This window comes from Stomoxys calcitrans, chromosome 4 (assembly GCF_963082655.1).
Source record: "Stomoxys calcitrans chromosome 4, idStoCalc2.1, whole genome shotgun sequence".
Lineage (NCBI taxonomy): Eukaryota > Metazoa > Arthropoda > Insecta > Diptera > Muscidae > Stomoxys > Stomoxys calcitrans.
This window is the reverse complement of record NC_081555.1, coordinates 108231649-108251913: the sequence shown is the minus strand read 5'-3', so window position 1 is coordinate 108251913 and position 20265 is coordinate 108231649. Positions and strand designations below refer to the sequence as shown.

Here is a 20265-nt window from a genome sequence, read left to right as displayed (position 1 = left end):
ATTTTATAATTATCATAAAAAATTTGCATGTGAATCGCCGAAGAAACGTGATTAGATAAGATAAAAAGAAAGATACATATAACCGAATTTTAAACCTTTTTATATTTTAGCTTCTCGTGGAGATATATCGCATGTTTCCCCTTATATCGAGACATTTATTAGACTAATAAACGATATCGCCTGCGATGGTTTTTGTGTCCCATCTCAGTAACTCAAACGACAGAAAATGTTGGCAGGGTCTTAGGTAGTACCAAAAATGTATGGCTAGCATACATACATACATACATTCACACAATAGATGCATATTGAGCATTGTTTTTGGTTTTGTGACCTATTCACAGCCGTTACTACTCGCAATTAGCAAAATAAATGCATTTTTATTTCTATAAGTTTCTAAGTCATAACATGTGCTAATATAACTACCTCTGGCACAAAATTTTATAATTATCATAAAAAATTTGCATGTGAATCGCCGAAGAAACGTGATAAGATAAGATAAAAAGAAAGATACATATATGCCTAGATAGATGTCGGCAAGTAACTTTGTATAAGGCTTCTTCTCTTACCCATAATGATATCCATTTACAACAGCTGGAATAAATTGAAACCCTTGGAAAAAAAGCAAAGCGAAGCCGGCTATTTTAAAGACATTTTGACTACATTACATTGCACTGTAGCAATAAATCTTTTAACACCAGACTTCCCTTCTTCATAGTTGTGAAATTTTGAATAGCAGAAAAATGGGATTGGTTGTTTTTGAAAAAGAGCCAGAAAAAGGGGGATTTCTTAGAAAAAAGTCACAACCATTTTTCTCCTCCTTACTGTGGAGCAAACTTCAGCTTTAAAAAATCGGCTTGTGTCACAAGCACTCAGTATTTGCTTTCTTTATTACACATTGGTGTTTGCTTTTGTTCTCTTTTCTTCCGGTTGTTCAAATGAAGGGTGATTTTAAAATACATTCGGCCAATATATGAGGGTTGAGGGTTTTCTTCCTCGCTGTCCCTTCAGCTTCTGCAAAAATCGTTGCTGGAAACCTTCAGTCTGTTAGCATGTTTTGCCGATTAGACAGTGACCTGTCATGACGGACACAATGACTGAGACGTCTGTTCAAGCCAACGACAACAAAGCAGTAGACCTCTTCAAATCTAGATGAGGCCACATTGTTTTGGAATGCTCACAGTCCCCTCTTTGTGACCATCTATCATTCGTTGCTCTTCGGACCTGGTCCTGTAAACATAGCTTACATGTCGCTAGGGGCATACCCACAGATTCCAATGTCCCTGGAGTGTGTAAGGTAGTTCCTAGTCTCGTAAGCTCGTCTGCTTTACAATTCCCTGGGATATCTCCGTGGCCCGGCACCCAGAACAGGTGAATTTTGAACTGTTCAGCCATCTCATTGAGAGATCTGCAACAGTCGAAGGCGGTTTTTGTGTTCAGAAATACGTCCTCCAGGGATCTAATGGCTGCCTGGCTGTCTGAGAATGACACTTTATCTTACCCATTCCACCACTTCCTTAATTGCAGGGAACTCGGCTTGATACACACTGCAGTGGTGGGGTAGCCTTTTCGTTATGACCAGTTCTAGATTTTAGAGCACACCCAAAAGCCCACCTGGTCGTTTAGTTTGGAACCATTGGTATAGAAGTCTATGTAACTTCTGTTCTTCGTAGTTCCAATCGGTTCTGTCAGGAATAGTGGTGCAGTAATTTTTATAAAAAAGCGGCACAGGTAGGGTGTAATCCACTTGGCCTGGAACATCGGATATTGTATCAAGGATAACACAGTGTCCGTAGCCGCCACATAAGCAATGAGAAAGCTTCCTTAACCTCACGGCGGTGGTCGCTGCAATTTGGGTAGCCAAAATGTCCAAAGGCATAAGTTGTAGCATTAAATTCAGTGCATCAGATGGTGTCGTCCTCAGTGCGACTGTGATGCACAAACAAGCCATCCTTTAGATCCGGTTAAGTATTGAGCAGTAGGTGGTTTTTTGAAGCGCCGTCCACCAGACCACAACACCATATAGCATAATAGGTCTGACAACTGCAGTATATACAATGTTTTTTCTTGAAGCAACCAATGCGCCTTGGAAACATCTTTTATCGAACATCAATTCAAATATATACTTTCGGTTGATAATACTTTGCTGTTTGCTCTCAAAAACAGCTGCACCTATTAAGAAGTCCCCAAATGATTTTATGATTATTATGACTTAATATTATACCACACTCGAATCCACGGAAGCGTGTCAATATTTATCTAAACAATTATAATTAAGCTATTAACATATCTTGGCAAGCAAATAATATTTTCTTTTATTATTCCTTCTCTTTTCATCGCCGCAGCACAATGGATCGCTATTGTTGTTGGTCTTGCTTGTCTATGGTGTGGCTACAGCTGTTAGTGGCAGAGGACAAGAAGAGGAAAACTTTGGCGGCCACCAGGAACATTTAGCGGTTTTGCCCAACCCTAATGTCATATATGGCAATGCCAACGGCAACAACTTACAGACCACAACAGAAACAGCCAATCCCAACAGTACCATAAATCATATGGAATCAACACCGGACTTTTGCTTTACCATGGAAGAGAATATGTGCCTTAATTTTTTTAACAGCAACCCCAACAATAACAATACCAACCATCATCACCTTGGGCATGGTGGTGTAAATGCTTGCATGTGTCGTCAGTATTCCAACTCGAATGCCACCCATAATAATTGGTATTGCTGCAACATTACACAACTGACCATGATCTCGTCCTGTCCCAACTATAGTAATTGGACAAATTTACATATCTACAATATGACAATGACGGAAATCGATTTGTCATCGCCCATATTTCAAACGCTACAATCATTGGCTATTACGCATGGCAATATAACCAGCACTGTGAAGACATTCTCCCGCATGTCCAAGGTGAAATGCCTCAACCTATCCAATAATAATCTATCGAATGTAACGATGAAGACTTCGGTGATGTTGAAGTTTTTGAATTTGTCCAACAATAATCTAACGGAAATACCGAAAATAACACAGAACCACAATATCACACTTGACATAAGGTATGTTAGAAGCTATAAAAATGGTAACAATAGATTTAGGATATTAATCGGACCCAAGCCCATAAGCGCAGATAGGTCTCTGTGGGGGTGGGCTAAGCACCTCTCGGAGTTTTAACCCCCAGAATTTCAAAATTGCTATGGCATTCCACAAAATTTGCTCATTTAATTGCTATTCAAAGGGTTTTAGCCACCTCCCACCAGGAATTTTGGCTGGGTTCGCCAAATGCCCATGCCAATATGGACATATGCTTGTTGTGCGCTCTAAATACCAAAAGTAACCACGAAAAAAAGAAAATCCAAATTGTTTTCCAAACCACGCCCCTTAGCTGGTTAATGTCTGGTATTGCGTCCAGATCTAAGTGCCAATTCCCGCGAATGGCGGGAAATGACATATGACATGTTCTGACATCATCAGATTTCATTTTGAAAAATATATACGAAGCTATTCCTACTTTTGTACAAGAGGCCAAATATTGGGTTGCTCAAAAAGTAATTGCGGATTTTTTAAAAGAAAGTAAATGCATTTTTAATAAAACTTAGAATGAACTTTAATCAAATATACTTTTTATACACTTTTTTTCTAAAGCAAGCTTAAAGTAACAGCTGATAACTGACAGAAGAAAGAATGCAATTACAGAGTCACAAGCTGTGAAAAAATTTGTCAACGCCGACTATATGAAAAATCCGCAATTACTTTTGGGCAACCCAATATTTATTGACCAGGTTGATAAAGAAAACTTACTGGCGGACATGATTGCAGCAAGCTTTGATTAAAAAGAAAAATTTATAGAGTGCATCCAAAATTTTTTGAATTTTTGCAACCCCTTCCTAGTTTTGAGCCCAAAAACACCAATCTGAGTTTCGTTTTTGGGGCCAAGACCCGCAGGGCAAAAAAATGCCCTTGGTAGATGGGCTCCAACCTAGGCAATATAGGTATCAAACGAAAGATATTAACGAGTAAATTGCTATGGTAGCAGGTACTGTTGTCGTTGTCGCAATCCAATCAGTTTTTAATTCCCACAGGAGTAAATTCAACTTGGACAACCTTACACCAAAGAGCATTTTTATACCCACCACCATAGGGTATACTAATTTCGTCATTCTGTTTGTTACACCTCGAGATATGCATCTAGGAACCCGTAAAGTATGTACATTCTTGATCGTCATGACATTTTAAAACAATCTAGCCATGTCCGTCCGTCTGTAAATGTAAATGGGCCAAATCGGTCCATGCTTTGATATGGTTGCCATATAAACCTATCTTGGGTCTTGACTTCTTAAGCTTTTAGAGAACGCAATTCTTATCAGATTTGGTTGAAATTTTGCACATATCGTTTTGGTATGACTTCAAAAACTGTCTCAAATATGGTCTAAATCAGACCTTAACCTGATATAGCCGCCATATAAACCGATCCCCCGAATTTGGTTGAAATTTTGCAAATGTCGTTTTAGTATGATTTGCAACAACTGTTTCAAGCATATTCTAAATCGGTTGATAACCCGATATAGCTGCTATATAACCCGATCTCCCAGTGTGAATTTCTGAGCCTCAGAGGGCGCAATTATTACTCGATTTGCTTGATATTTTGGATATGGTGTTTTTCTATGACTTCTAACAGGCATGCCAAGTACGGTTCGTCCAAGTCAATAAGTCCTGCACTTTGGCATCAATCCTTGCTCTGCACTATGGGCCCAATCAGGGGTTTTAGAGCCAACAAATCACAGCAAGACGCTAGGACTCTAAAATTTTGCACAAGACGACGCTGACAAAATATGAAGTCAATATGATCTATGCCACGCCTACTTTCAGCGGTGGGCGTTGAATTGACCTCCTCCAAATAGATTTCTTAAACTCCTACAGGGCGCAATTATTATCCGATTTGGCTAAAATTTTACACTCTGGCCTTTTCTATGACCGCCAGCATCCACCTCAAATATGGTTCAAATCGATCCATAAACTAATATATCTTCCGATTATATTTCTTGAGCCCCTTTTTTCGCCGTCCTACCGACTGTTTTGCTGTTCCACAGTAGGCGTTTGTCGCCCACGCCCTTAAATAGGACTACGTCGACCCGAAAAGCTTCGTTTATCGTCGGCAGTTCTTTGACCTCCACTGCCAAATTGTCTGCCTTTTCATTGCTCCTTATTCCGTTATGGCCCGGCACCCAAACGATGTGGATTGTGCCATCCTCAGAGCAGGCTTTAATCTCCTTACACTGCAAGACTGTTCGTAATCTTAACCTCCTGGTTGTTATTGCCCTTATGGCCATTTTACTGTCCGTAAATATGTTCACACTTGACGTCCTCGCGTTAGTACTAATCGCCTTATGCATTCCATGATCGCCCGGATCTCCGCCGGCAGGACCTTATTATGTTCAGGCAGTCTTAAACAGATCTCAGCAGTCCCTGGCTTCTCAGTGTAGTCTTGAGACCCTAAATGAAGCAATTTTTATCCGATTAGTTTGAAAATTTGATGCAATTTTTATCTGATTTGTCTGAAATTTTGCACGATTTCTGTTATTGCCTCCAATATCCAAGCCAAGTATGGCCTGAATCGATCCACAACCTGATATAGCTCCCATATAAACTTATCTCTCGATTGATGCTTTTGGGTCTTAAGAAGTCAAACCAAGAGATAAAAGCTATATCATATTATGGAACGATTCAGGTCATACTTGTCTTGGATGGATGTTAGAGGTAATAGCAGAAATAGTCGTGCAAAAATTCAGACAAATCGCAAAAGAATTATACGATCTATGGGCCAATCCCAATGGCAGCCGGGGTTCTTTTCAATCCCGGCACGGACCAGAAGCGTGCGGAGAAGGTACTCCGAGATGTGCCTCTCCCATGACGAAAAGAGGCGAACACGTACACTGAGGCGGCAGCCCTTGTCGATGAGGGTTACATCGGGCCAATCCGGTGCGTGGCTGCCATGGAATTGATCTATTCTTTTAATCATGCTTACCTCACGGTAGTCTTGCTTACCTCGCGGCGATCGAACATTCATGATATACGCGGACATTCTAGTAGCCCTGAAGGCTCTTTAGTTGTTGTAGCCACATTTGTATGTGGAGGTAGCGATCATCGTCAAGCACTAAGGTGAGCAAGCTCGTTTCGGTCCATAGGACCGATTGCCATGGGACGTGGCTGCCATGGAATTGATCCATTCTTTTAATCTTGCTTACCTCACGGTAGTCTTGCTTACCTCGCGGTGATCGAACATTCATGATATACGCGGACATTCTAGTAGCCCTGAAGGCTCTTTAGTTGTTGTAGCCACATTTGTATGGGGAGGTAGCCATCATCGTCAAGCACTAAGGTGAGCAAGCTCGTTTCGGTCCATAGGACCGATCGCCATGGGACGTTATGGTCATTGGCTATTAAAAAGCGCCAATAATAACTCGCCTTATCATATCGAGTATCATAGACAATCAGTATTTAAATCGGTACCACTCGGTCTCTCACTGAGACTCTCCACTCGATATCGCTGATTGTACGCGACTGCAAATGCAGCTACTCCGTATACGAAGCGTTCCTCTAACCGCAACTTGTGGACGCGCCCGGTAGCTCCCAGCTGAGCTACTCGTTAAGACGATGAACACCATCGCATGGAACCTCAGTTGGGAGGTCATCAGATTTTGTTAGGTTCGGTGCCACCTAGGGATAGCGGACGCAAGGTGCATTTCCGAATCATGACTAGCTGAATTTGTTGCCATCAACAGGGAGAGGCTGGAAATTTGGTTGCTTACAAACCAGTCATCAATGAGCGTGGGCCATACTAAGGGATCCGTGAGCAGACTTTCGATGTCTACGCGAATAGGCATTGGCTGATGGTATAGTTGCAGGGTGCTTGTCAGCGGGGGAGATACCTCGAAACTTGGTGTCAAGAGATTTTAGAATGAGCGCAGAAGGTCGAGGAGCTTGGAACGCTATTTCCGAATAGACATTGGCTGATGTTATAGTTGCAGGGTGCCTGTCAGCGTGGGAGACACCTCGCAACTTGGTGTCAGGATGAGAAAGTACGACTGCTGATGGGGGTTTTGGCAGGCCATAGCAATGCCAGTTTGGTTTCTTTAGGTTGGAGAATTTTTTTTATTAATCTAGAATAGACGCAATTGACCTAAAAATTCCGAAGCAATGGGCTAGCAATCGAGGTGCTAGACGCACTTCCATCAACCTGTCCTAACTTAAACATATTTGATATGACCGGTTTGGGGGCCGCTTCACTTTCAAATAATACTCTTAGCCATCGTTTCTGGGGGGTCCTATATTCCAGGATCCTATGATTTGAAGAAAATTATATTTTTTTATCAAAAATTTCATTAATTTCGAATTTTCCCGGTTATTTTGATTTTATGTTTCTTTTTTTACTATTGTTTTCAGGATGAACAAACGTATGCTATGCAATAATCTGATGGCTACCATATTCCGGGGTTCCTTCAAATTTGTTGCTCCAAATAGTACCTACTGCTTATTGGATTCAGCCTTCAATTGGTTCAACTCAACGGATTATATAGCGATAAGTCAGTTGGATATCATACGAAGATTCTACACAGATTGTCCGGTAATACAGGGAAAAGGAAATTGTACCTGTGATCCAGAACACATGCTTTCAGCTGTAAGAGGAAAGCGAAGAAAAGTACAAACTGATAACATCTTAAAAGTATTATTTTTTTCTTTTTAGGGTGATCCTTCAAAAAATAAAATTTTTTGCCGTGTGGACTGTTCGAATTTGGGTTTAACGGAATTGCCACCAAAATTGCCTGAAAATACATTTCAATTAAATATTACCAACAATAATGTGAGTATATTCTTTTCTATTCTTTTTCATTGAGTAGATTTATTGTTATCTAAAATTTATTCATGAGATTTCTTCTCTGTTTTTAGATTAGTGTCATTGGTGATCACTTTCACAATAATCCCACATACCAAAGTATTGTGAAGCTTTTTGCTGATAATAATCGCATTGAGTCAATGCACGATTTGGAAGGCACACAATTTATGGATCATTTCCAAAAGTTATATTTGCGTAATAACCATTTAAAAAGGGTAAGACGGGGAAAATGTGGTTTACATGAGCTCTAAAAATTAAAATCAAATTAAAAAAAAAGCATTGCAAAGAAGTGAGGGTAGGGGAAGGGTTTTTGTTGTAGCAGTGCTTTGTGTTTTCATCCATGCGTCTGCTAGAGCCTGCTTACTGGAACTGTGTAACTAGGGCGGGGTTCCATTCAGATGGATCTGAGGGTTGTGAATCGAAGTAAATCGCAAGCTCCTGTAGGTGAGCAAGTTCGTTCCGGTCCAAACGACCGATCGCCGCGGGAACAGGGTGACCATTGGTTATATAAAAGGGCCATTAACTCGCCTTATCACTTTGAGCATCGTAGGCACTCAGTATTTGTGCAAGAAGCGTTGACACCCGACCTCTCACTAAGACTCTTCGCTCGATACCGCTGATTGTTCGCGACTGCAGTTACAGCTACTCCGGTTGGAGCATTCCACTATCCCCAAACTGTGGACGCGCCCGGTAGCTCGCAACTAAGCTTCTCGTGACAGCACCACACATATCGGACCTCAATGTTCTAGCTTGTGTGGTGCTCATAGGTATCCCGTGCGGGGACACGTTTTTTGTTGTAGCTGTGTGTTGTGTTTATCTTTTGTCTGTTTCTGTCGAATATCCAGATCCAGTAACTCTTCTACAAATGTGGGGTGCGTTCTGAAGGATCTGGGTCTGAGGCGAGTAGGTCTGGCTGGGTACTTCATCGCATCTGCAGGATCGTAATTGAGCCAGAATTATTTTGGTTTGCCGGAGGAAGTCAATTTCTTCTGGTGCAATGGAAGGCGGTCGTTTTCGAAGGACCACATTCACCCGTAGCTATTCACCGCATCTGCATGAATGTTGTCTAGACCTGCTTGTTCTAGGGATTCTCTCTTGAAGCGCTGAACCCCACGCTTTAGATCGTGTAGATCCACCTTAAGGCTTCGGGGCGGTGGATACCTGTCCACAAGATGATGATTCGGATGGTACCTGCAATAACAGCCCAGATGGTTGTTGTTGTTGTAGCCACATATTTATGTGGAGGTGGCGACCCTCGTCAAGCTTCTGTAGTTGAGCAAGCTGGTTCCGGGCCAAACGACCGATCGCTGCGGAAACAGGGTGGCCATTGGTTATATAAAGGGGCCATTAACTCGCCTTATCACATCGAGCATCGTAGGCACTCAGTATTTGTGCAAGATATCGCTAATTGTCCGCGACTGCCGTTGCAGCTACTCTTTATGTAACATTCCACTTCCCGCAACCTGTGGACGCGCCCGGTAGCTCGCAGCTTAACTTCTCGTGACAGCAATTAACACCACACAGATCGTACTTCAATTTTCCGGCCTGTGTGGTGCTCACAGCTATCCCGTTCCGTGAGGTTGGTCGATAGTGAGAATTATGACGAGGTGATCTGATCAAAAAAAAAAAAAGACGGCTTACCTGAATACGTCACTCAGGAGATCAGGGAAGGCAATGGAAATGTCTGGCGAGCTGATGCATCTCTTCGTAATCTTGGTGGAGGCATCTTCATTCACTGTACAAAACGTGAAGCCTTCAATCCGCTCTGCCAAAGCTCTGCCCGCTGGTCGTTGCCTAGGGGAGAATGCCATGAAATATGATGTGAAATAAAGTCCCTTAGAACCAGGCACCCACAGGCTTCGGATAGTTGAATGCTCCACACGGAGTAGCTGTAACTGCAGTCGTGGACAATCGGTGGGTCGGCTTCGACTTTTTCTTAAAAACTGAGTGCCTCTGATGTCCGTATGACAAGTAGAATTATTGGAGCCTTTAAATAACCAATCACCAACACGTTTCCACGATCGATCCTACGGACCGGAAGCAACTTGACCACCTATAGGAACTTGACGAGCATCGCTACCTGCACATACAAATGTTTGGCTACAATAATAACAACAGCCTACTATATACTGCTTAGGTTAGGTTAGGTAAGAGTGGAGGTCCTTTACAGACTCACTTAGACAATTTTAAGTCGATTGTGATACCACAGTAGCGACAGATCAAGGCTTTTGGCGGGAATCGAACCCACGACGCCTGCACTGGTAATCCAAGCACGCTACAAACTCGGCTACCGGGGCACCCAGTATTTAATTATGTCTTCTCACGGCTAGAATATTTGTCGCCTGATGGAGGTGATCCAAGTGCGAACTAAGAAAACACAGTTTGTAGAGCAGCAATCTGAAAAGTCTGAACTTTATTCTTCTGCTTGTCGCTTACGAGTATGCACCGGCGCTGCATAATTTACCAGTGACCAGCTAATTGATTTGGATGTAGGCAAAAAGGTTTCTTGTCGGCGCCCCAAATGTTGCTGGTAAGTGCCTTAAGGACCCTGTTTCTAATTCTGACTTTTTCATAAAATGCAGTAGCTTGTGTGAATGACGTTTAAAGGGTGTCAAATGTGACACCAAGTATTTTGTGAAAGTTGGTGGTAAAAATCGTTACGTTACTAACTTTCACTTCCAACTGCCGACTTAGTGCTTCCGCTGTTCATGTAGTTAACAATTCGACTGACGATTAGGTGGAGGATATCTTCAAATTTCTTTGAGCAAAATACACAGCACAAGTTCGGTGAGGAAGAAATATATCCTATCGCAGATGTTATCAAAGAGCGTGAGAAGCGATGATCGGTCAATCACCCATGTGACCTATACGATACTATCTTGATAACGTCGAACCCCGGCCCGGCACGGGTTAGCTTTGAGCACAACACAGGCTGGAAGATTGAGATCCAATATGTGTGGTGTTCATTGCTGTAATGAGAAGCTTAGCTGCGAGCTACTGGGCGGGTCCAAAGGTTGTGGATAGTGGTATGCTCCATACGGAGTAGCTGCAGCGGCAGTGGGGGACAATGAAACCCAGTTTCACGCTGTGGGGCCTCGATTTCTGAAGTTCGGCGACCACACAAGTAGTTCGTACTCCAAATTGTCAGTTTTGGCTGCAGAGACACTTTGGTGATGTACTCCAAAATTGTGTAGCCGTTTACTGTAGCGAAAGCTTTCGATAGGCCAAGCGTCATGAGAACAGTCTTATGGCTTGGTGCTATGTAATTTGGAAATGCTACATCAAGGCTCGGCAGGAGTTGTTCCTCAAACATCTTGGCTTATTGTTGAGAAAAGGGATATTGGTCTGCACGAGTCCTTTCCCGGTTTCAATAACGGGATCATTTTGCCTATATTTCAGACATCGCGAATTATGATAGCGTTCAAGGACGGACCTTCGAGATATACTGGATTCCCGGTACATCCAGATTCTTTAATATCAATGTAGGTATTCCGTCACCGCCTTTGATGACTTGGCGCTGCGATTGACATTTGTAACTTCGTCCACGGCAATTGTCATAGTTTTGATCGATTCGGAGGCCACGGAAGTGACAAACGGCTTTCATTCTTTCCCTGGCAATCTCAGGATGACGGTTGAACAACAAAGCGCATCTCTTTTAGTCAGTCACTGTTATGTTGGCCAAACATTTGACTATTATTTTTTGGAAAAAAAAACATAAAATGAAAAAATAAGCAAAACAGAAGTTATAAAGGTTGCTAAAAAAGTTTGCAAACATGTTTAGTGTTGCTTTTGTGAAGTTTGTTTTAAGTTTTTCATTTTAATAGTTTCACAGTTATGGCCTTCAGCTTGTCACCATATTTCTGTGTTGTGACAACAACTTTCCATCTTCATCCAACAATCGTTGGCTAAATTAGATACTTCCAGAGTGGTCTGATAGACAGATTAATTGTGTCGTGTTGTCCCTGGTTGCATGTGGGCCACACATCCTGGATGTTGGCATTTTCCCTTGCCGAAATGAGTTAAGGTGGCTGAATCGTAATATAGAGGTTTGTTTCTCCTTCGTTGTCATAAATGCTGTGTTGGTCTGCCTGTTACGCCGTTGTATCTAAAGGCCTACTTTTATGGAGCTAGAACTTGAAGATCTAATCGACATTTCCGGGTGGCGGCCGTTTTTCTTGGTGGCTGGGACGGCTGCTGGACATAGTGCTGCCTGAAAAGCGACTTATGGATTTATCCTAACTCCTGTGGAGTTAATGCTGCCAAATGTGGCGCCAAGTATCTTTGAATAATAGCCCACGAACATTCCATTGAGGAACAGGCAGAAGACTTCTTGCACATCATTGAGTGCCTCAATAATAAAGGACCTCCTTTAAGTATCCGACTCGAAACGGAGTGCCAATAAAATCGAAAACTTAAGCAAATCTTCTATGATGTATAAATGACATTTAAACCGGAAGAACCTAACAAATTTGTACTTGATTTTTATGAAAAAGTGAAAAATTTTAAATTGTTCGTAAATAATAATTTTTTATCCAAGCTTCCTTCTATTTGTTTGGGGGAATTTTTCCCAAGTTTTACCGTCTCATTCTCCCTTTTATATCGATTCATAATAGCTCCTTTTTTCCCTGAGAGATATTTCCCCTTTTTGAAGTTTGTTTAGAATACGGGAAAAGGTATTAGGGAATAAACTCCCAGTAAATTGCTATTCAGAATAGGGGAAAAGGGAGTAGGGAATAAACTCCCAGGGAATTATTATTCAGAATAGGGCAGTTTATAACTTTAAAGAAGCAAAGTGTATATGATTTATAACTACTTTCTTTTTGTTTTTAGCTTCCCGAATATCTGCTGACAAATGTCCTAGATAGTAATGTTGGCCGTGTTATCTTTTTGGGTGGCAATAAACTAATGTGTGACTGCAACTCGGCCAAAGTTTTGAAGGTAAGTCTATAATAAAAGCTTATTTTAATTTAATTACAATTGTCTTTAATTCAAGCTATGGCTATTGAAGAGAAGCCGCGACATACCCGATTACAACGAAATAATGTGCCGTAACATGCCGCAACGTATTATGGAATTACAGGAATTAAAAGTATGCCAATCGCCTCATGATTGGACAGACTATGTTTATTATTTAATAGCCACCGAAGTAATACTCTTGATAGCATTGATAACAAAAGTTTCCTACGATTATTGGGTGTTCAAAACTGCTGGCTATTTGCCATGGCCGGCGAGTAAAATGCCAAAATTACCATGTGATTGGCTTTGTGAGTCATAATTAGTTTTTTAGTTATAAGAAATAGAAAGTAATAAGCTTTAAATGTTAAACATGCTAAAACGACGAGCATGTGTAACTTTTTTTGGAAACAAAGTGCCTAAATAATTTTATAATTTTACAAAAAAAAAAAAAAAAACAAGCAACTATGTAATATCAACGACTAAGTGCAATTAAAATATATAAGTCATATCAAACATATACATGTTTTAGAAAATCAAAAGAAAACTAAATATACAACATTTGTATACACATTTTAGCTTATGCAACATCTATAATTATAATAAAGTGATAAATTTTATTATTTTTTGGATTTGAACTTTTTTGCCTTTTTGACGATGGAACTTTGTTTTGGCTGATTTTTCTTGCGATTTTCGAGTCCATTCTTTGTATTTGTTTGGGTGTTTTTTAATTTTTGTACTTTTTTCAATTTCTTGGAATTTTTAGTTTCCCTTTCATCGCCCGCTTTAAGAGATTTTTGTTTTTTCTTCAATGATTTCTCCACCTTGGCTAACTTTTCTTGTCTTTCCTGTTCGGGTTTTATTTTCGTTGAGATATCCTCGCGTTTGGGAGCGAAATTAGCCAATTTCTTTTTATCAGATTTTTTGGGTTTTTTCATTTTTAACATAAATTCAGGAACTTTACCTCCCGAATTTCTTATAATTTCGGCAATGCTGAAATAAAAAATTTTTAAATTTATCCAAATGGTTTCGTACATGATTTTTATACCCTCTACCATAGGATGGGGGTATACTAATTTCGTCAATCTCAAAATATGCGTCTGAGACCCCATAACGTATATTTATTGTCGATCGTCGTGACATTTTAAGTCGAACTAGCCATGTCCGTCCGTCTGTCGAAAGCACAGTAACTTTTGAAGGAGTAAAGCTAGCTACTTGAAATTTTGCACAAATACTTCTAATTAGTGTAGGTCTGTTGGAATTGTAAATGGGCCATATCGGTCCATGTTTTGATATAGCTACCATATAAGCCGATCTTGGGTCTTGACTTCTTGAGCCTCTAGAGGGCGCAATTCTTATCCCATTTGGCTGTAATTTTGCACTTAGTGTTTTGATATCACTTCCAACAACTATGCTTAGTATGGTTCAAATCGGTTTATAAACTGATATAGCTGCCATATAAACCGATCTTGGGTCTTGACTTCTTGAGCTTTTATAAGGCGCAATTTTTATCCGATTTGGCTGTAATTTTGCACGCGGTGTTTTGGTATCACTTCCAACATTTGTGCGAACTATGGTTCAAATCGGTCCATAACCTGGTATAGGCGTCATATAAACCGATATTGGATCTTGACTTCTTGAGCCGCTAGAGGGAGCAATTCTCATCCTATTTAGATAAAATTTTGCATGAGGTGTTTTGATATAACTTCCTTAAACTGTGATAAGTATTGATCGTCATGACATTTTAAGTCGAACCAGCCATGTCCGTCCGTCTGTCTGTCGAAGGCATGCTAACTTTCGAAGGAGTAAAGCTAGTCGCTTGAAATTTTGCACAAATATGGGTTATATCGGATCACGTTTTAATATAGCTGCCATATAAACCGATCTGGGATCTTGACTTCTTGAGCCGCTTCTTGAGCCGCTAGGCACAGTTCTTATCCAATTTTGTTATGACTTCCAACAACTGTGCTGAGTATGATTGAAATCGGTACATAACCTGATATAGCTGCCATATAAACCGATCTAGGATCTTGACTTCTTGAGCCTCTAGAGAGCGCAATTCTCATCCGATTTAGCACACATTTTGTACAACAGCTTCTCCCATGGCCTTCAACATACGTGTGCAATATGGTGTAAATCGATCAAGAGCTTGATACAGCTGCGATATAAACCGATCTCCCGATTTTGCTTCTTGAGCCCCTATAAGGCGCAATTCTTATCCGAATGAACTGAAATATTACACAATGATTACTACAATGTTCAGCAATAAATTCATTTATGATCCGAATCGGACTATAACTTGATATAGCTTCAATAGCATAACAGTCCTTATTCATTATTCTTTGTTTGCCTATAAAGAGATACTGCGCAAAAAAACTCGACAAATGCGACAAATGGTGGAGGGTATATAAGATTCGGCCCGGCCGAACTTAGCACACTCTTACTAGTTTTAAATACCTTCTCAAAGTTGTGGTATCGTTTTGTGTAAAGAATGTTATGGCTCTTCCCGGTCTACCCGCTCTTCCCGTTCGCCCAATGCGATGTATATAAGATATGGTTGATGGTGGAAAATCATAGTTAATCACCAAATTAACTCCCTTAAAATCAATACCACGTCCCATCAGCTCAGTACAAATTAATACCCAAATGTGACCTTCACGAAATGCTTTCACACAATTATCACGCTGTTGCTGGGTGCGATCGGCATGTATAACATCCACATTAATGCCATCATATAAAAGTTCTTCGAATAGCTGTTTAGCTCGATCCTAATTTAGAAGATGTTAAAATTGATAATTAACATGTATGAAGGAAAAAAAAATGAAAGCTAATTGTCTTACCTTACTCTGCACAAAAACCAAAACTGGTGGCTTTAAACCAGTTCTTACCAGATCACGCATTGCCAACAGCTTTCCACTCTCTGAGCCCACAAACAACAGTTCTTGCTCAACACATTCGGTGGCTGCATTTTGTGCGCCAACATTTACACGCGCTAAATTTTTCAAATTTTTTAACGCCCATTTGGCAACGGGCACTGTATATGTGGCACTGAATAAGGCCAATTTCTTTTTGGGATTGGTGCATGCAGCTAGAATATCATCCAATTGCTCTTTGAAATTGTTTTGCCCCTCTTCCATTAAGCGATCGGCTTCGTCCAATATGAACCATTCTATGCTGTAATGAGAAAGGAAATTAGAAATATGTAAGTGGGAGTAAATGAAAAATCTTAAAAAAAAAGAGTGGACAAGAATCACAAGAGTTGACATAAGTCTAGCCCATTAACGACGAATGGTTAGAAAAAATACCCAAGAAAAGAGCTGTCTTAGAAAAATTCTTGCTTGAGTTAGGAAAGAGGTATCCCATTGGCTTGTCGTGGTAGGAGTGAGATTTCTAAGACCCGTTTTAATGTCTTGTTGTTGAGGGTTTCTATATCAAATAAATAAGAGCGTGCTAAGTTCGACCGGGCCGAATCTTATATACCCTCCACCATGGATCGCATTTGTCGAGTTCTATGTGCGGTACCTCTTTTTAGGCAAACAAAGAAAAACTGTTTTGTTATTGGAGCTATATCAAGTTATAGTCCAATTCGGACCATAAATGAATTGAATGTTGAAGGCCATAGTAGCAGTCATTGTGTAATATTTCAGTCCATTCGGATAAGAATAAATCCTTGTAAGGGCTCAAGAGGCAAAATCGGGAGATCGGTTTATATGGGAGCTGTATCATGCTATAGATCGATTCAGACCATATTGAACATGATGTTGAAGGTCATGGGAGAAGCCGTTCTACAAAACTTCTGGCAAATCGGATTAGAATTGCTCTCTCTAGAAGCTCAAAAAGTCAAGTTCCCTGTTCCCGCGGCGATCGGTCCTTTGGAACGGAACGAGCTTGCTCACCTCCGCAGAAAATGTGACTACAACAACAATAAAAACTTAAGGACTGTATCTCTACATTTATTTACTTGGAGTTGAGTACCTTACAACTGTCCTCAACTGTCTTTGAACACTCTTATAGTAGCCAATGCTGGAAGATGGGCAGAGTGATCCAGTTACTGAAGCCTGGAAAGGACCCGAGTAAGCCGGAGTCGCTTGAGGGCCCCCTACAGGATAGGTGTGAGCACCACATTAGTTGGAACATTGAGGTCCGATCTGTGTAGTGTTCAATGGTGTCACAAGAAGCAGAAGCTTAAATGCGAGCGCGTCCATAGGTTGCGCAAAGTGGAATGCTCCATACGGAGCATCGAGCGGTATCGAGCGAGGAGTCTCAGTGAGACTCCGGGCGGCACCGGCTCTTGCATAAATACTGAGCGAATTTAAATAACCAATGGCTAACTTGTTCCCGCGACCATCGGTCCTTCCACATGAAAATGTGGCTACAACAACAACGCTTGAGGCATTACTCCTTCCGAGCCTCGTAGGAGAATTTCCATTCGCTGGACATCAGAAGACTGCATAGCACAACAACTGCTTTGCATGCCATCACTGCACACATTTGCCGTGGCTTCAGTCATCCATGTGATAGGACGGTCCTCGTGGTACTGGCATTCGACGCGGTCAGCCATGCCAAACTATTTGAGGACATCGCCAACACGTCCCTCCAGCCAGGCCTGAATCGCTGGATCGCGAATTATCTGTGTGGTCGCCAGTCATTTGCGGAATTTAGGGATAAGAAGTCGAAGCACCGTAGAGTGAAACAGGGAGTTCCCGTAGAGTGAAACAAGGAGTTTCTCCAAACAGCATAGAGATCGTATCATATGCGGACGATTGCAAGATCATGGCATCAGGCCCACCACCCATTGTTGACATCTGCGATAGGTTAAACGTCTACCTCAACGAACTTCGCTGCAAGAATTCTGAAGATATCTGCCATCAAATCTTCAGTCACATTGTTCACTACAAATACGCGAGAGGTGAATACCGAGCAGAATGTGATGGTCGATGAAGAAATGATTCCGACCATCATGTGTCCCAAAATACTTGGCGTCACATTTGACAGCTCTTACACATTCTCTCCACGTGCCACAGCAACTTGTGATAAAGTCAAAAGTAGAAACAAGGTCTTCAATTTACTTGCCGACAGCACTTGGGGTGCAGACAAAGAAACTTTGTTGACCACGTACAAAGCAATTAGCCGATCTGTGGTAAGTTATGCAGTGCCAGTGTGGTCTCGTCGGCTATGAGACACGCAGTGGAATAATATTGAGATTTGTCAGAATGCCGCTCTACAAACTGCGACGGGCTGTGTCCTCAGCTCTCACGTAGACCACCTCCATCAGGAGACAAAGATCCTACCGGTGCGAAGACATAATTAAATGCTGTCTAAGCAATACGTCCTGGTCTGTTATCGCAGGGACCATATAAATCATCATCTTGTGAATAGATATCCACCGCCCAGAAGCAGATTATCTACATATTATCTACAAGAGAGAATCTCTAGATCAAGCAGCATGTCAAGCAGGTTTAGACAACATTCATGCAGACACGGTAGCAGATCCGGTAAATGGCTACCGGGTGAATGTAGTCCTTGGAAAACGACCGCCTCCCATTGCACATGAAGAAATTTACCTCGCCCGGCAAACCAGAGTAGTTCTGGCTCATTTTCGTTCCAGCAGATGCAGCCGCCTCAACTCCTACAGAGCAAGGATTGATGCCGACGTGCAAGATGTATGTCCCGATTGTAACCAGGGACCACACGATACACGTCACCTGTTTAACTGACCAGCCAGACCCAGACCCCTGTGGACGCACTCCATCTTAGTCGCAGAGTTCCTGGGTCTTGATACTCAACAGAATCCAACAGACGAAAGATGGAACACAACAAACTGCTACAACAACAACAACAACAACAACAAGGATTGATGCCAACGTGCAGGATATGTGTCCCGATTGTGACCTGGGCCCTCACAACACTCGTCATTTGTTAAACTGCTCAGCCAGACCCACTCAGTGTACAATCCCCGGATCCCTCTGGTCGCACACTAACTTCGTCATAGAGTTCCTGGATCTGGATACTCGACAGAATCAAGCAAATAAAAGATAGAACACAACACACTGCTACATCAACAATAACAACTCAATCCCATGGCACTGCTACACCAACAACAACCCAGAGATAGATCACAACAAAATGCTACAATAACAACTTAAGGGAGGGACAAAGAAACCTAGTTGACTACATAAAAGACAATTTTTCGGACAATGTAATAAGATCCATTTTTTTGCCAAATAAAACTAATTTTTTTTTAATTATACTGGTTAAAATTTTCGCATACCTTTTTAAATCCAACAACGGCGGCTCTTGTTGCAACAAATATCTTACACGATTCGGCGTTGAAATCAATATATCGAATCGCTTTGAGGTATTTTCACCCAATTTTAATTTTGCCTGATTCACTTTGCTTATAATGTGAATTTTCAATGCTGTTTTCTCAGACACACGTACACATTCCCGATAGATTTGTTGTGCCAATTCACGGGTTGGAGCTAAAATCATTGCTCGAAATCCAACCTTTTTCGGTGCCTTCAGATCATTAATGATGGGAGCTAAAAATGCTATTGTTTTACCCGATCCAGTGGGAGCACAAGCCATCAGGGGTCGTCCTTGCAACATAATAGGTATAGCTTGCATTTGAATTGCGGTGGGTTGGGCATAATTACAATTTATTAAATTCTCCACCAATCGTTCGCTCATATTGTAAACGGTGTGAAGTTCTTGAAAGCTGGTAATGGGAGGTGGTATATTTTTGCCCAAAACTGCTATGCGATTTTCTTTATGTATAGTTGCTATCATTTCATCTTGCAACTGTTTTTCCTTTTCTTCCCCGGTCAAAGCAAGTTTCTTTTTCTTTTTGGACTTTTTGGAGGAACTTGTGACCCCAGATAGAAATTCAAATGATTGTGGCTCTTCGTCCTCCACTTCAGATTGTTCACTCTCACTGGAATTTATCCCATTGGATTGAATTTCTTGGTCCATAGATTCATCATCGTCTCCATTGTCGATTGCAATACTTTCCTCCTTAACGTTCAATTCTTCATCGCTTTTGGTCACTTTTTCCGATATTGATTTCTGAAGGAATGTGTTACTTGAATAGGGGTTATTTAATTACAATTTAATAAATACCTTAGGCTTTGCATTGCTACGTTTTGTAAATTTAACACCTCTTGTTAATTGGCGAAATAAATCATGTGCATCCATTTCGATTTCGTTTATGTGATTTATTTGTTTATAAACTCTTCTATTTCTGCACAATTCGTGCACGTGTAGTTTTCACGTCACAATTGTCAGCTGTTTGGCTATAGTGGCTATTGTGAATGGTAGCCGAGAAACAAAAGGTCAGTTCAGTTACAAGGGCTTATAGTCACAATAGCCCTGTTGGGTTTTGGTACTATACAGTGCAGGGCAGCGAAAATTAAATGG

The 20265-nt window shown here is 41.2% G+C and overlaps 2 protein-coding genes across 2 annotated transcripts in view; one reads left to right on the top strand and one right to left on the bottom strand.

The window, feature by feature from the left end:
- The window catches only part of LOC106081316 (protein halfway), a 29124-nt gene extending 15807 nt beyond the window's left edge, over window positions 1-13317 (top strand). The window contains exons 2-7 of the mRNA XM_013243204.2: window positions 2343-3061; window positions 7446-7680; window positions 7747-7863; window positions 7950-8111; window positions 12727-12834; window positions 12890-13317. Coding sequence (XP_013098658.2) covers window positions 2343-3061; window positions 7446-7680; window positions 7747-7863; window positions 7950-8111; window positions 12727-12834; window positions 12890-13171 — 1623 coding nt within the window. The 3' untranslated portion in view covers window positions 13172-13317. The remainder of the gene's footprint in view (window positions 1-2342; window positions 3062-7445; window positions 7681-7746; window positions 7864-7949; window positions 8112-12726; window positions 12835-12889) is intronic.
- A 152-nt stretch (window positions 13318-13469) lies between these two features.
- Window positions 13470-20252, bottom strand: LOC106081302 (DEAD box protein 52 homolog). Its single transcript, XM_013243179.2, has 5 exons — window positions 19969-20252; window positions 19121-19914; window positions 15690-16023; window positions 15307-15617; window positions 13470-13842 (listed from the first exon to the last, which is right to left on the bottom strand). Exons 1-5 carry the CDS (start codon window positions 20041-20043, stop codon window positions 13470-13472), a joined length of 1887 nt encoding a protein of 628 aa, XP_013098633.2. The 5' UTR covers window positions 20044-20252.
- Window positions 20253-20265: the final 13 nt, after the last annotated feature.

Bases quoted from the DNA above. Each gene is read 5' to 3' on its own strand.
- LOC106081302 (XM_013243179.2), bottom strand. From the start codon at position 20,043: ATGGATGCACATGATTTATTTCGCCAATTAACAAGAGGTGTTAAATTT. The intron at 19,915-19,968 runs GTATTTATTAAA...ACATTCCTTCAG, and splicing joins GTAGCAATGCAAAGCCTAAG to AAATCAATATCGGAAAAAGT. The intron at 16,024-19,120 runs GTATGCGAAAAT...TTCTCATTACAG, and splicing joins CCGTTGTTGGATTTAAAAAG to CATAGAATGGTTCATATTGG.